Here is a 15,100-nt window from a genome sequence, read left to right as displayed (position 1 = left end):
GGTATGGTTTTAGAAGAAATCATAAACTGATAACTAAGTAGCTGCTAACAGTGGATTATTCTATTGAGTCGCTGTTAGGCCGACGACCCTTTGAGTTGTGGGTACGACACCAATTATTTTGAAATTCGAAGTTAAGAATGATGAAAGTTTTCTTAGATAAGCGCTTAGGGCAGAAAATAGCAGAGAGATGAAATAAACTGTCTAAAAACCGATGACGATGTATCAACATCCCACAATTTGGATAGACATACACGCTCACATATGAATCGGTTATTTACCAATGGGAATAAGTCAGCATTTTTCCGATATGGCAAATTTAATGCAGTTCAACAGAGCTCCTTTAAACGACCCGAACTGCATCAAAATTTGTTATCTAAAAAATGCTGACTTATTGCCTTTGGTAAATAGCGGAGTCATATATATATTTATTTAAATGCATGTGTCTATACATTTATATCATCGCAAATCAAAGTACAAAATTGAAGAAGTTCGGCCTAAAATTGGCAGAACTGGGATTTGCTAAAAACTCATAAAACTTATCATACTCTTTGGAATTCATTTATGACGTTATAAAAATAATTTCACAGCCGTTCACCATTTAGTTACGGTCGACACCTTCGCGTGCTCGGATTGTGAAATTACAATTAAGGAATCATGAAGATTACTTGGATCTTTGCGTTGCTTTCGGTAATTGGTGCTGGTTTAGCGGCACCACTAAGCTCACCCATTGAAGAAGACCCTGAGCTGATAGCTGGCTACTTTGAAGGCGACATCGTATTGAGCTCTTCGCAGCGCAATGGATATCGTAACGAAACCCGACGCTGGCCAAACAACACTGTCTACTACAAATTCAATGAAGGTGTTTTAGGTAAATAAGCGTATTGTTTTTTTTTTGGAAACATACGAAAAATGTAGTATGCTCTTACTTATGTACGTATATAGATGAGGCGCATCGTAATCATATATTGCGAGGCATTCAAATCTTGGAGGAGGTTTCATGCATCCGTTTTAAGGAAGCCACTGACGACCAGCAATATTATGTGAATATAACCAGCTATGCTGATGGTTGTTATTCGAGTGTTGGTTGGTTGAATCGCGTTCAAACCTATAATCTGCAGACTTATGCTTTGGATTCCGGTTGCTTCCGTCTCGGCACAATCGTGCATGAGTTCTTACATACGCTCGGATTTTACCATATGCAGAGCGCTTCGAATCGTGATGAATATGTGCGCATCGCAACTGAAAACATTCGATCTGGCTACGAAAGTAATTTCAATAAATACGATGAGGACTTTGTCGACGATTACGATGAGGAATACGATTATGGTAGTGTGCTACATTATACAGCGTATGCTTTCTCGGCAAATGGCGAAATGACTATAGTCCCGTTGAAGGATGAAGCGGCCGGTATAATGGGCCAGCGACGTGGTTTGAGCCAAAGTGATATCAACAAATTGAATACAATGTATCGCTGCCCGGTGACAGTTTAGAGTAATAAAGCTAAGGGCCGTTAACTTATCAATGCTTATGAAATTTTCTATAGTTAAGTTTAACCAATGATTTAACTAGTTTTTTAAATAGATAAGCTTATGGTCCTAGGTATGATGTTTCCCCAGAATTTAGTATTCATACAACATATTTGAGTCAATGATAGGTTATCAATTGGAGTAAAATTTTAATGAGGAAATATATATCTATCAATGGTCGCATTGTCTGATTCAGCTGTTCAACTCTTTCATTTAAGCTTCAATAATATTTGTTTAGGTAAGTACTTTAAACGAGTGGCATAGCCCAGCAAAAAATGCGACTAATCCGGAATGACTCTGGGAGTAATCGCAAAGGAGCATGCGACTAATACCACTTTTGATCTCTTTATATGGAGTGAACTGTTCGCTTTTGTTCGAACATATCCTATGAAGAGACTAATTTGTACCATTTATACTCGAACACATGAAATACTAAGTGACTAAGTGAGTACATATCATTAAATCCTTAATTGTACCTACCCGTTAGAAATGAGTCGAGACTAACTGATCTCCAATAATGCCCCTACGAGACTAGTTGCGACTAATTAATGCCAAAATTTTACCCTTTAGAGATTACTCTCTTTAGAGATAAGTCGCACAACTTTTTGCAGGGAGAGAGAAAGTTAAGTTTCCGCAAGTTACTATCATACATAATAAGTACCATTTTGATTTCATATACCTCGAATGAATAAATTAGAGCCATACGCGGCGTAGTTAAATTTGATTGTGGAAGTTTATATGTGATATTTCTCGCAACGATGTGAGTATTTCTGCTCCTCATTAGAGAATATGAAAAGAAGGTGTTCTACTGTTTCCTGCTAGTTTTCATTAAGACGATGCCCAGCCTTCTCGCTTGCGAGCGTCAGGTCTGGTTTTTCTTAATAAGTTGTGTCTAAGCGAACATACACTGGCCCCATTAATTTGAATATACGGCAACCTGCCACCGTTCCCCACCTTTGATCCGATTTCTGAAGATTGTGGAGACAAATGTGTCTACAGATGGTTCCAACTGCGGGTAAGATCCGCTCCTCGATCGATGCCAATGTGGAACCCTCTCTGACTAACTCATCTCCAGTTTCGTTTCCGGAAATGTTGCGATTACCCTGTGTTTAAAGGACTTCTACACTCTTTGATCAATTTCGGTCTTGTTGTTATTACTTTACGGTTAAGTTACAGTTCCAGATAAGGGAAACACTTGGACTTTTAGAAAATAGTCCGTTATGAAACCATGTCAATTTGACTATTAATTAGTAGACGGGGTTTGAAAAGAAGGCAACTTTTTTGACACTGTGCAATGTTGCGTTAGCAATTGCCCATTCTAACAAATTTAACCTGAGGCGTTCAGTGCTAGAGCTCTTATTATTTTCCCTAATATCAAACTAGAAATATCACACGATAGAGAGTCACTTGGCTGAAACCTCGTTTTTATCAAACGGCTCGGAGAGGTCATTTCCAATCCCATATACAGGCGTATGAATTTCGCAGATATTCCAAGCTCAGGCATATAGTCAACTTATGCTGAAATCAACAAATAGTTATTTTGTTATGGCTCTAAACTTTTCTTAGAACTATTGTGTGGGTAATAACTAGTTTATGGTGGATTTAAGGAAATTTAAATGATAAGGCCTAATTCATTTGGGGACGGTGAACCTTAGACATTCACACGATACGCTTGATAAGCCTATTAAGACGATGCTTGAAAGGCTTATACCGCGGAAATTTACCATTTTGGGCCCATTAAATTCTAATATAAAACCTTCAAGCTCGGAGTTAGTCAAAAATCGCATTGATTTTTGAGATTTTTTTTGTTGAAGGTGTTTTGCATTTTTTCCATATAAAGTATTTTCGAAAAAATTTTTTTATGGAAGAGACTGCGGGAAAAAAATTAGCAGCATACTCAAAAAAATTCTAAAAAATCTGATTAAAATGTTGAAAATTTGCATGAAAGTTTGCTGAATTTTCGTGAGTTTTGCACAAAGTTTAGAAATTATATTTTTATGCTTTTTGTTGTGGAATGAACCATACTTAAAAAAAAAAATTTCGGAAAAAACTCAAGTACGAGAACAAAAAATTACATCGAAAAAGGGTGCATCGCCTAAACCGGTTTGCTCTAAACCAAATTTGATAAAGGATGATGGGATATAATTTCACAATGCATGCTACTTTCAAATTGGTTTTCTAAATTCATAAACAAAGAAGTCATTACCACTCTTTTCGACCCAGTCTAATGTGTAATAATAATAATCATGTTTCCTGTAAAAAGACACTAGATAATTATAACTGTTATGGTCATTTATGCCTTTCAAATCAAAGGCACCGAAAATCCAAATAAATAGTGCGAATCCTAAAAATAATTTCAGTGGAAAATGACTAACAAAAACAGCAAGTTGAAGAGTTGAAGAAATTCGTGTGAAATCTATGATAAGCGTCGAGAAATTGCGGGCATCACTAACAGAGAGAGAGAAGTCACCTGCGAACTACGCTTGCTTTTGTATTGCACAACAAAGAAACGAGTAGCTAGTAGGAGTGAATGGCGATTAGTTGACACTATTGTGTAAGTAGCGCCGTATTTCCGAAGTCCTTTAGCCAGTTGAGTTAGTGCAAAAGTGGAAAGACGTGCGGCGCTTCGGCGGCAAGCGGTTCAAGGGAGTGCCGTTAAAACGCCTCAAATTATCAACCACAATATTAACGCACTCAAATCGCAAGAGATACACTTGTCATTATTATCCCTCTGAGAATTATTATGTCCCCTGCGTATTGAGTGTCATTCCCTGCCGGTGTGCGTGCGGTAGCAATAATGTTGCAACAAGTGCAATTCTTATGACTTTTTTTTTTTGTTTATTAATCTTTTGTTTGCTTTTCTGCTAATCGCTATTTAACTTCTTTAGCTCGTTTTCTTTGAATTTTCGTACCTTTTTTTCGGTGTTCTTTTTGGCGCTGTATATGTAATTTTGTGGATTCGTTCAAGTCCTTTTGCTACAATTCGCGTAATTTTCATGGCTCTATACACACGTACATATCTATGTATGTATATGAGTATGCACCCAGTAAAAACTTGTATCATCCAAAGACTAATTTTAGGTCGCTCTTTTGTGAGCAGTGAATTACACCACATATAGGGTTGCCACCTATTCGAAATAAGTTACAAATTAATTAAAACATCATAATATGGGTATCCAATGAAAGGTATTTTAAGGACCTCTAATTCAAAAATATTTTTAATAGGGTTGCCACCTATTATGAATCCCATATTTATTTAATTTTTTATTAGGAAAGAAAGCTAAAATATTACTATTCATGAGCGCCAAGAGAAGGTTCTTAAACAATGCTTTCCGTTTATACAAAATGTTATCCTTTAGGATAATAGTGTAAGGCTGCCACTTATTTTCGATTCTACACAATTTATCTAAAACATCGCAATATGGATATCAAATGAAAGGTATTCAGCGTATTTCGTAATAGGGTTGCCACCTAGATTTTAGAGTAAGAAATTTACTTAATAGATATCGAAATCCAAATTTTTTTAATTTTTATTTCCAAAATATTTTTTAAAGCTATCCAAATTTTGAAAACTTTAAAAAGTATATGCACTCTGGGCAAAGCTCGGTCAACCTGGTGCTGTAACATTAAGCGATGATGAAATACATAAAAGTTTAGGAAAAAAGAAAAAAGACTGACTTTAATTTCTTTATTTTAGTATTAATCCATAAATTTTGTACTGGGTATGCCTCGAACTATACATACACATAGTACATACATACTATGTACACATCCGTGCACTTGTTATCCTTTTTTGCAGGTGTAATTCAAGTCGACAACAGGATTTGTGGCTATTTCGCATTGAGTAGTTTTGGTGCATTTAATTTTTGTATTGAGCCCAAGATACGTACACACAATAATTCTCACATATTTCCTGCGCGTATTTTTGTTATGTCCTCACGCATGGCAGGTGCTCCTTTCTGGGGTTTACACTCGTACGTATGTACGTATGTAGCTACATTAAGGTACAAATATCTATACATACATAGTAACATACTACTACTGCCCTGAAGCTGTCAACTGGTCTTAACGTATCAATACGTACTCGTAGAAGTCCATCATATGATTTTGATGGATTTTATTGTATTTTTAATTTATTCATGCCGCTAGTAGATGGTTTTCTGGAAATACCCTTACATTTTTAGCAGCAATTTAAACCCCTCGAATTCAGTTCATTGTCCTTTAAAAAAAAAATTTAAGTTATGTTGTTGCTTGGCATGATTTTCTCATTGCTTAATTAAATATTTGGATATAAATTATGACAAATACATAACTCAATTTAAGGACTTGGAAAAAGCCCTGTAAGTTTTCAGAGTTAGGTACGTAGGTGTGGCTGCCAGTGCTACGCAGGGACGCTGGGACGCCTATATAGGCCATTAGTTGAGGGCGCGTTGTGATACCCCTTCCTAAACCATTTTGAATCCCAAATGAAACTCGTCAGGCAACTAAAATGTAAATCTCCCAGTTTGTCATGGTCACTTAAGACCCCAGAAAGCGCAAACTCCTCCTCGATAGTTTCGGACAGCTACAGAGAAGATGGAGAACGGGCTCCTCCCCCTCATAGTTTTGCAACTTCTGCAACATCTATAGTACCGCACTTCGAACCCTTCTGCGTGTTTACGAGTATCTATAAGGTCGTGGCCTGTTAGATCACCAATTGTGTGAGATATGTATATCCTCCATCTTTAAATACCTTTTTCGATACCAGCTAGGCTAAGTTTGCCTGGAAATTCGACAGATCGTAGGTTGCATACATCTCTCGCCCGCGCCGGTATAGAAAAATGTTCATAAAAACAGCTTGCAAGTGGCGAAGGGCATACTAATACGTTCTTTGCCCGGAAGGATCTGTTACCCTTTATTTCGCTATGACCGGGAATCCAAATGAGGTTCGGACTATTCTTATTAGCCATATCTTGCAGAGATCGGCGCAGACCAGATTATTTTTTGATTTCTGCCTGGCTATCACTAAAGATAAACACCTCTTTACCCCTTAAATCAGTTCAAAGTTCGTTTATCGCCTCCTTTACAGCTGAGATCTCAGCCTGGAAGATGCTGGCAGATTATCAGCTTCTGCGGCAGGGAAAGGAATATTGATTCTTTAAAAATCGTTTGGAGGCTCGTAGATTTTGTTATATTCACCATATTCGGCATTTGCTGCCATACAGCAGTGTGGAGGAGTGCTCCTTCTATAATTTAAGTGTACTCTGGGCATCTGTAAACTGGTCACCATTCTTCTTTTATAGGGGCTCGCCTCGGTCTTAACCCTTCCGTAAGTCGCCAAATACTCTGGAAAAATTTTCCTGTGGCCAGGCGTCCTTATAATTTTGTATGATACGTGTATCTTCTGGGACAGCTATCGTGGTGGAAATTTTAAGACTTCACACCATAATCGAGAGGGGAGTATGGTGGCTTTGAATCAACAAGGTAGTCCTGAGTCCTATGTTGTTAAAACCCACAGTTGTTTTAGTTTTTTAAATGGCATCGAATCCAGTGAGTCGATTTTCCTGTTTTATTAGAAAATTGTTACTTCCTCAAGGACCCTTGATTTATGTAGGTCGAATTCTCTGATAAGTTGATCCAAAATTTTCATAATGCCTAATGCCTTTTACGATTTGAATTTCACTGGGAATATGACCCAGCAAGAGCGATACTCACTGAGATTCAGAGAGGATTAACTACCTGCCGGAGGACACAAGAGTAGCCCTATAAGATCCTTGACATTTATTTGTACTGTTCATGAACCTGTTGTACCTGTATCGCAGTGCTGAGTTTTGCTAATGGCGTTCTTTATCTTCCAATAATGTTTAACTTCTTTCGACGGAAAACTGCTAGAGTCCTCCAAAATCCGAGGGTAGCTACCATATAATTCCTTTAGAGTGCTGAATGTTTCTTTGTGATCCCTTCTAAGATCTAGTTCTAGATTTCCAACTGTATAAATTCCAGTCCCCTGAAATTTATAGATGCCTGTTGTTTTCTATCCAAAGCCCAATATCACACTTTTCAACATCATTTGTATTTTTGTTTTGTTTATAGCAATCTCCAGACGGATTTTTTAATCAAATCACACTACTTGGTTCTTCTTGGTAAAACATTCCTGGAATCTATTCCAAAACATCACTCCTCATATGGCGCCATGCATAGAACCTACAAATTTGACTCCACACAGGTTTAAAAATAATTTCCTCAACGTTTCTTATCTTATGTGCTTCACCTTTATTTTCCTGTTCATAAAAGCGTTAAACAAAAGCCCATAAACACTATTAGACTATAGTTAATTCCAAAGAAATCCGCACGATTTTCAGCTATCCACTTCAAGTACCTAAACACGTTCGTATAGAAGCCGGGGAAGCCAGGCGTGCCACAGCCGATGCCAAACGACACAATGCCATACAATTTTCCCTCACATATTAAAGGTCCACCCGAGTCACCAGAGCACGAATCACGATCGGGATCATATAGCACGCCCGCACATAACAATGAAGGTTCATAAAACCGTTTGTACGATGCACATTTACGTATCGACCACATATCCAAATCCACATACAAAGGTTCGGCCACCAGTGGTCCATGCTGCAAATATCCAAACCAAGAGATTAATAAAACCTTACTGGAAAAATGCTACCACAAACTCACATCGAAAACTCTTCCCCAGCCCACAACGGTGCAATGCATCCATGCTTTGGGTGGCTTATCGGCAAGCGGTAAAATGTCTGTAGTTACACCATCGATACGAATGTTTTTCTGCAGCACAATTAGCGCAATATCAGCTGATTCGCCGCCGGTAGACGCGTGGTAAACGACGTAACGCTTCACTTTCATAACTTGTGTTTTAGGGGTTTTTTCAAAACGATTTGGCGTACCAGCTATAACAATAACGGATCTAAGCATCTGCAGGCCATACATGTCTCTGTTGGATATTTTGTTTAGAAGCTGAGTATACGTAAGTATTTACGGACAAAGGTACTTACTTGCGTATGCAATGCGCGGCGGTTACAATAACATTCGGCTTAATAATAGAACCACCACAAAAATGTCCATCACCGAAGAATTTTGTCATCTTCTCGCTACTAATCGAAACCAAATATTTTGTGAGGTTCTGTTTTTTGGGCCGGTAGCCACCGGTGATGAGAAAATTGTAATCTATATTCAAATCGTCATCGGCCGTATGATGGTGCAGTGTCGGATACTCTTTCTTTAAATTTTCATGACACAGATGCAATGGTGTAATAAGCAGCAATGTGAGAAGAAATATGACGGGAAATTTGTTTGTTAATAATTTCAAAAATATCATTTTTTTTTTTTTGATGTGGATAGAAAACGAGACCCGAAATCAAAACAAAACTAAAATACTTCACGCACCGAAATATAACCAAATGGAAAGCAAAGCTTTGCATAAAAATTCGGTCGATTCAATTGACTCAGCAATAAGAGAGACTGAGGCTGCCCAAATCCACTCGTGTTAATGGCAATTCAACCGTAAAATGTAAATGCTTTGGCTAGTGGATTTCTCAGTCGATTTTTTAGGCGACAGAAATTGACCCGTGTAAATCGGCCCTTAGTTCCAAAGAATTCTTTGTAAAAAACTTTTCGTGACTACTTTAACTTATGGGATAGTTTAAGGAAATTTTCGGTCGGTTAAATAAAAATCAATGGAAGTAAAAGCGGATTCACCTTTCGTGTCCGGACACTTTTTGTTAGTAATTTTACGCGTTCCTTTCCCACTCAGTCTCACTGAGAGCGCGACAAAAATGTGCTGAACACTGTTCGTTCAAATCAAATTGATTTTGATTTTCTGTCGGAACGACTTGATGATTCGGGTTGCCGCGTTCACCTTTGTATGCGTTTGCAGCGAATTGCATGTGTTATTTGCCCTCCAAATCGTATGTAGGCAACAATAGCATCAGCGGTTTGCTTCAGAACAAAATCAAATATGCCGAACCGAACGGTGAACCATACTTCAGCGTCCTCTCCGGCAAAAATGTTTTGACAGCAAATAAAAAGTTGTCCGATCTAGAATGGTGAACCCGCCTTAAATCTATCTCCACGAAACGACGCCCAATGAAATTCGTTTTTAGCTTTGGTCGTGTTCACTTTCATACATATGCTTGCGGTAGTCTAATTTTGACAGCGAAAATTTCGCGGTGGTGAGTTCGCTGTTCGCCGGTATTGTCTTTCAGCTATTAGGATGCCATGCTTTCGAATAGGATAAATACGACGTGAATATCCAAAGCAGATGCAGCTCTGTTCATTTAGAATGGGGAAAGAGTAAGTACAGTTGCTATTCCAAGTTTTGCCTGCAACAAACTGGAATGGAAAATCATCTCACAAGAAATCAAATCAAATTTGGGCAAAGGCACGCAGATCTTTAAAAACCCGAATTAGTGGATGTGGAACCCACCGCGTTAAACCAAGTGAAGACCCTACTCTTTAATGACGACCACGGCAAACATTTAAAGGACTACGATTTGACGATATCCATCTGGTAATGTCTGTGCCCTTAGAGGGAAAGGCGCCTCTGTCGGTAGGCTCAAAAAAACGGCGGAAAAAACTCTCTCATTATAAAAAAGATACTCTCTATAAGTCTCTGATCATGTCCGTCCTGGAATCTGACGCAGAAGCATGGACAATGACAACATCTGAAGAAGAGACTCTTGGAGAGTTCGCTTGGAAGACTCTGAGGACGATTTATGGGCCTTTGCGAGTTGGCGACGCAAGGGCGAATACAGCAGACGATGCTGCGATAAGCTGTATGAACTTAACAGCAATATAGATATAGTGTAGCGAATAAAAGCACTGCGGGTCCGCTGGCTCGGTTACGTCGTACGAATGGACATACACAGGATCTCCAATCCTGAATATAACAACACGGATCCGGATGAGGACAAGGCCTTATCTGCGATTGAAAGACCAGTTAAAGAAGCACTTCACCTAACCTTTCCAACAGGCGTCAGTTGGCACGAAAAGGAATAAGTTGGGGGCTTCATTAGACTGATCCTAAATCGCTTCGGAGGCTATTGGTCTAACAGAAAAGAAAATGAACAACAAAAACTTTCCTCTGTTGAATTATATGTACACTTACTTGTGTAGTTAATCACTTTTATCTGGAAGCAATGAGGAAGCGAGCAAATCAGTTGGAAGCGTACAAAGCACATCTGTGCAATGCGGTCAACGCTGTCGCCAATTCGCAGTGATTCCACTTACATATCTCCTCCACCAAACAAAATTTCGAGTAACTGGACGGAAGCTTTGAAATCGATATGCAGATGAGCTGATGCAAACCAAAAAAAAAACACAAATACAACGAATTTTGCTGCGTTCAACCAATTGTGCCGCATTTTGTCATCTTTGCAATTGACAGCGCCAACAACAGCAACTACATAAAATACTTACAGATGAGCGCGACAACAGCCGGCGATACAGCGAATAGCCAATAAGCAATAACAACTATTGAACATATTGTTGATCAGCACACACGATGATCAACGGTGGCAACAGGAGCAGCAGCAGCAGCAGCAGCGACAGCAGCGGCAACAGCACTAACAACAACACAAATATATCGATTACACATGAGCTTAACCGATTGCAGCCAAATCGCAAAACTGTTGTAAAATCGCTGAGAGCCGCCAATTTGCACAGCTTTCGCTGACATTATTGTTGCCACACCAGCCAGTTGTTGTACTGTCGATATTTTTTATTTGTTATATTGCTGCTGATTTGGCCGTGGTCTTAACTGATTTGCTGTTGCTGGTGCTGCGCAAAGCATAAACGTTGTTGTTACTGCTGCTGTCCTTGCTTTTTTTGTTGTTTTTGTCGTCGTCGTCGAACTGATCTGCGGTGTCGATTATGTCGCGCATTCGAACATGAGCATCCGCTCAGCGCCCGGTGCTGCGCCGCGTCGTTCCACCCGCTGCATGGCCACCACTTTCACAGCTTCTGCATTGACTGAGATTCATTTAATTCCTTAACAACTTGGCAACGTGGCTTCCTGTGGCACAGCAGCGGGGTTTACTGTTTTTTCCGCTGTTGGCATTCGCCGGCTTCTTTCTCGCTGGTGATCCCTGCATTCAGATATAAAAGAATTGCTTGTAATTTGTTGTTTGTTGTTAATGTTATTATTGTTTTGTATGCAAATAATGCGGTTAACGGAAAAGGTTGACATCTCGAGGGTAGATAAGTAAATTAAGTTGCTCCCCATTACAAGCGAAACACATAAAATACACTTGCTAAATGCTGCTGCTGCTGCTTTTCGATGTTTTGTGGCGACGCGTGTATGTTTACCTGCATACATATATATTTATGGATGCATGGGTGCATATATGTATATATTTGTGTTCACAGTAGTTTTCGGAAACTTTCTTTAATTTGAGCACATAAAATACTTTAACAACCCATATGACAAATCGGTGCACCCACGCGGTAATAAACACCTCAGAGAACCCTCGTTAAGAAATTTATTGATTTAAAAAATAAAAATAAAAAATCATATGCCCATGTAAATAAACTGAAAACAGTATCTAAATCTTCTTGGTATGAGAATAAGATACTGCACACAAATTTCGGTGATACATGCGGCGAGGAAGTCCAAGGAATATCGGTTGGGACTCTCTTACTAACTCGGCCTGATAGTTGTAGATCTTTTCGTCACGTTTACTTACGTATTCTTCTGTTTTTAAGGCCATCCTCATTGAATAGCAGCTTTGAAGATCGATGTATCTAATGACAACTCTAGAGTAATATAACTAATATTCTTCGGATATGGACTGATTTCAGAATCCGATGAAGACGTGTGAAAGTCACTCCTCAGCTATCCATTGCGGTTTCGTTTCGCAACCGAATATATGCTTATATAGCGAGTCGCTTGCTTCAAGAGAGGGAGCCGCTTGCAGCCGCGGCTACTGGAGAACAGACGCTGCAGACTTCAGTGAGCCCTTAAACCGAATAGGTCGGAGTGGCTCAACCGAAGTTTCCTCTAGTATTTCTGTTGTGATCGAAGGGTCCTCTCGGATTTGTTACTGCATCTCGCACATGGATTGGTCAGATTTCTAAGAATGCCTTGAAACTCTAGCTGTATACCCAGAACAACGACTATACCCCATTGCACTCCGATAAAATTGTGTAGCCTTTGTCCAGAAGTCTGATACCGCACTCTTCTTTGTAGAATAACTGGAGCACCACATCAGCTTCTCACACATATATTTAACTAGTAGGCTTTCAGCACCCGTAAATTTGTTGGTTTTTATACCTCATAATAGAGAGCGGATGGGAAATTTAAACTGTCACCTGCGACTGTGGGCTTTGATTTACATCATCCGAGGGTAACAGCACTGAGTTACTACAATTCAGCAAGCTATATAAATTTTCCCTTCATAAAATAAGCACGCTCTGGGCATTGGTCTCAAAATAGTCCACAGGGCCGACTTAATCCTCAGTCACTGGCCTCAAGGAATGGTTCAGTTCTTGGCAAACATAACTGTCTTTACGGATTTTTTTAAGATGGAATGCAGGTTCATTGAGCAATATAAATAAAAGCTACCCTTTCGCCCATGCTAACGTATTCCAGGTTTTTAAGACCGAAACGTTTGCAATTAAGGAGGCAGTAAGGTCCACCAAAGAGAATGCATCCACGAGAGCACAGGTGAATATCTTCTCAGATATTCAGCGGCTATTCGGGCACTATCTACAACCTCTATTAGATCTCAACGTGTGGGTGATTTTATGAGAGAGCTGCCCTCGATTCCAGATCGATACGTAATTACCCTAATATGGGTTCCGGGACTTAGGGGCATTTACGGAAACGAGGCAGCGGATGAACTAGCGATGTGCGGCTCCTCAGTGAATGTGTCCCACGCGGTGGACATGCGTATCTCGCTCAGGGATTTGCGAGGGAGGCATCTCCGAAACTCATCATTCGCAATCTGCTAATTGCTTGTCACCAGGCCGACAATCCACTTAAGCCAACCAACCAATGAAAATGAAAATATCTCTTTTTTGTATAATTAAATTTTTCTTAGCTATATTTAATGTCTTCCATGGGTTTGCAACTTACAGCTAATTATTTCAAATCATTGTCTTCCATTCACTAAACTAAATATTAAACTATGCTTAACAAAAAATTTAAAAACTAAAAACAGGCACAATAGATATCTAAACACAAATTTGTACATTGGCGCATCATAATAAATAATTTACATATACAAAAAAAAAAATAATACTAACAAGTTCCGCGTGAGGTAATACTCGTTACAGTCATTGGTTAATTACGTCGTTCAGTGTGTCTCTGTGGCAGCTGACTAGCTTTTCGTTAGCAATCGAAGCCTACTATTTTACTTGTTTGCTTCAGACATTCAGACCTCGTCCTGCCAAAGCGAGATGTAGTCAAGCAGATCCTCTTCATCGCCTGAGCTGCAGCCCATTGCCTCTTCATTGTATTGCTGCTCATATTTCATTTGCATAGGCAAGGAAAATTGTTGCGTCGCCGGCAAAGCTGTTTGCGATGAGCCGTGCTGATGGTGCTGGCTGTAAAGCGTAGAAGCGTCGGAGTTATTGCAGTCACTGGTGCTGGCGCTGGAGCTAACCGAACCGGCTGGTGATATCAGTGCTGTATACTGATTGAAATATTGCTGTTGAAGTTGCAGTTGTGGCTGTTGATATTTGAGGTTTATGAATTGTTGTTGTTGCTGCAAAGTGTCTTCATAGCTGTGGGTTTGGAAGTGTTGTTGCACTTTATCAGCGTATACCATGGCATGCATGCCTTTCTTCGGTGGCGTTGGTGGTGGCGAATTGGTCGCGCTGCTTGCCATATTCGGCCAGCTGCTGAGTTCGACTGGCGCTTGCGCAATGGCACGCTTCCCATCCACTTCGTCAATAACGCGCTTCAATCGGCGTATATATTCCAGAGCCATGCGCAACGTGTCCACTTTGGAGAGTTTCTTGTGTGCGCCCGGACCAATGCCACGGCGGCCGTTGCTCAAGTCAGCAACAATTGCGGGCGGTAAGTGTTGCCGCAAATGCGTGAAACCGTTGTTTACTTGTTTGACGCGGTTACGTTCACGTGCGTTGCGTCGCACCACGGCCGGATTGTTGGAGTCGAGTGTGGTGCCGCTGGCGCCGCCGTAAAACTTCTCGCCGCTTGGCGTTTTGCTCACCGCTGGCTGTAAACCGATTGGCGCAGGTGCGATGGCACGCGGCTGCTGGTAAGTGCTGAGCGTTCGATGCTGCATCTGTTGTCTTTGGTAGGGATGATGATGATGATGGCTGTTGCTGGTGATGCTGCCGAGTGCCATGTTTGCTTGCCTTGTATGCGTCTTTGCGATTTTTATTAATCTTTGTACTTTGATTTCAGACTGTTGTCCTTACTCCGCAGCGCTTGATGGCTGAATGATGCCCTTCCTGCCGTTGCTGCGCTATTTGTACCATTTTCCTCGTACACCTTAGTCGTCGCTGTGCCAAGTAAATGCACAGGAATTCTTTGATTCTTACCTGCATCACACGGCACCGCAGGAATCTGCGAACAAAGAGTAAGCTACTCATTGGTT

The 15,100-nt window shown here is 40.1% G+C and overlaps 3 protein-coding genes across 3 annotated transcripts; 1 reads left to right on the top strand and 2 right to left on the bottom strand.

The window, feature by feature from the left end:
• The first annotated feature begins 654 nt into the window (after positions 1 to 654).
• On the top strand, positions 655 to 1,496 carry LOC108375366 (zinc metalloproteinase nas-4-like). Its single transcript, XM_017631477.1, has 2 exons — positions 655 to 868; positions 943 to 1,496. The coding sequence occupies exons 1-2, from the start codon at positions 655 to 657 to the stop codon at positions 1,488 to 1,490; spliced, it is 762 nt and encodes a 253-aa protein (XP_017486966.1). The 3' UTR covers positions 1,491 to 1,496.
• Positions 1,497 to 7,790: 6,294 nt separating this feature from the next.
• On the bottom strand, positions 7,791 to 12,244 carry LOC108375364 (trypsin I-P1-like). Its single transcript, XM_017631474.1, has 4 exons — positions 12,176 to 12,244; positions 8,534 to 8,757; positions 8,199 to 8,472; positions 7,791 to 8,135 (listed from the first exon to the last, which is right to left on the bottom strand). Exons 1-4 carry the CDS (start codon positions 12,242 to 12,244, stop codon positions 7,791 to 7,793), a joined length of 912 nt encoding a protein of 303 aa, XP_017486963.1.
• Positions 12,245 to 13,580: 1,336 nt separating this feature from the next.
• Positions 13,581 to 14,876, bottom strand: LOC108375365 (achaete-scute complex protein T5-like). Its single transcript, XM_017631475.1, has one exon. It carries the CDS (start codon positions 14,846 to 14,848, stop codon positions 13,910 to 13,912), a length of 939 nt encoding a protein of 312 aa, XP_017486964.1. The 5' UTR covers positions 14,849 to 14,876; the 3' UTR covers positions 13,581 to 13,909.
• Between the last annotated feature and the right edge of the window lie 224 nt (positions 14,877 to 15,100).

Source organism: Rhagoletis zephyria, unplaced genomic scaffold, assembly GCF_001687245.7.
Source record: "Rhagoletis zephyria isolate East Lansing unplaced genomic scaffold, Rhagoletis_zephyria_1.1 Rzeph_scaffold_08814, whole genome shotgun sequence".
Taxonomy (NCBI): domain Eukaryota; kingdom Metazoa; phylum Arthropoda; class Insecta; order Diptera; family Tephritidae; genus Rhagoletis; species Rhagoletis zephyria.
This window is presented reverse-complemented; position numbering and strand designations above follow the sequence as displayed.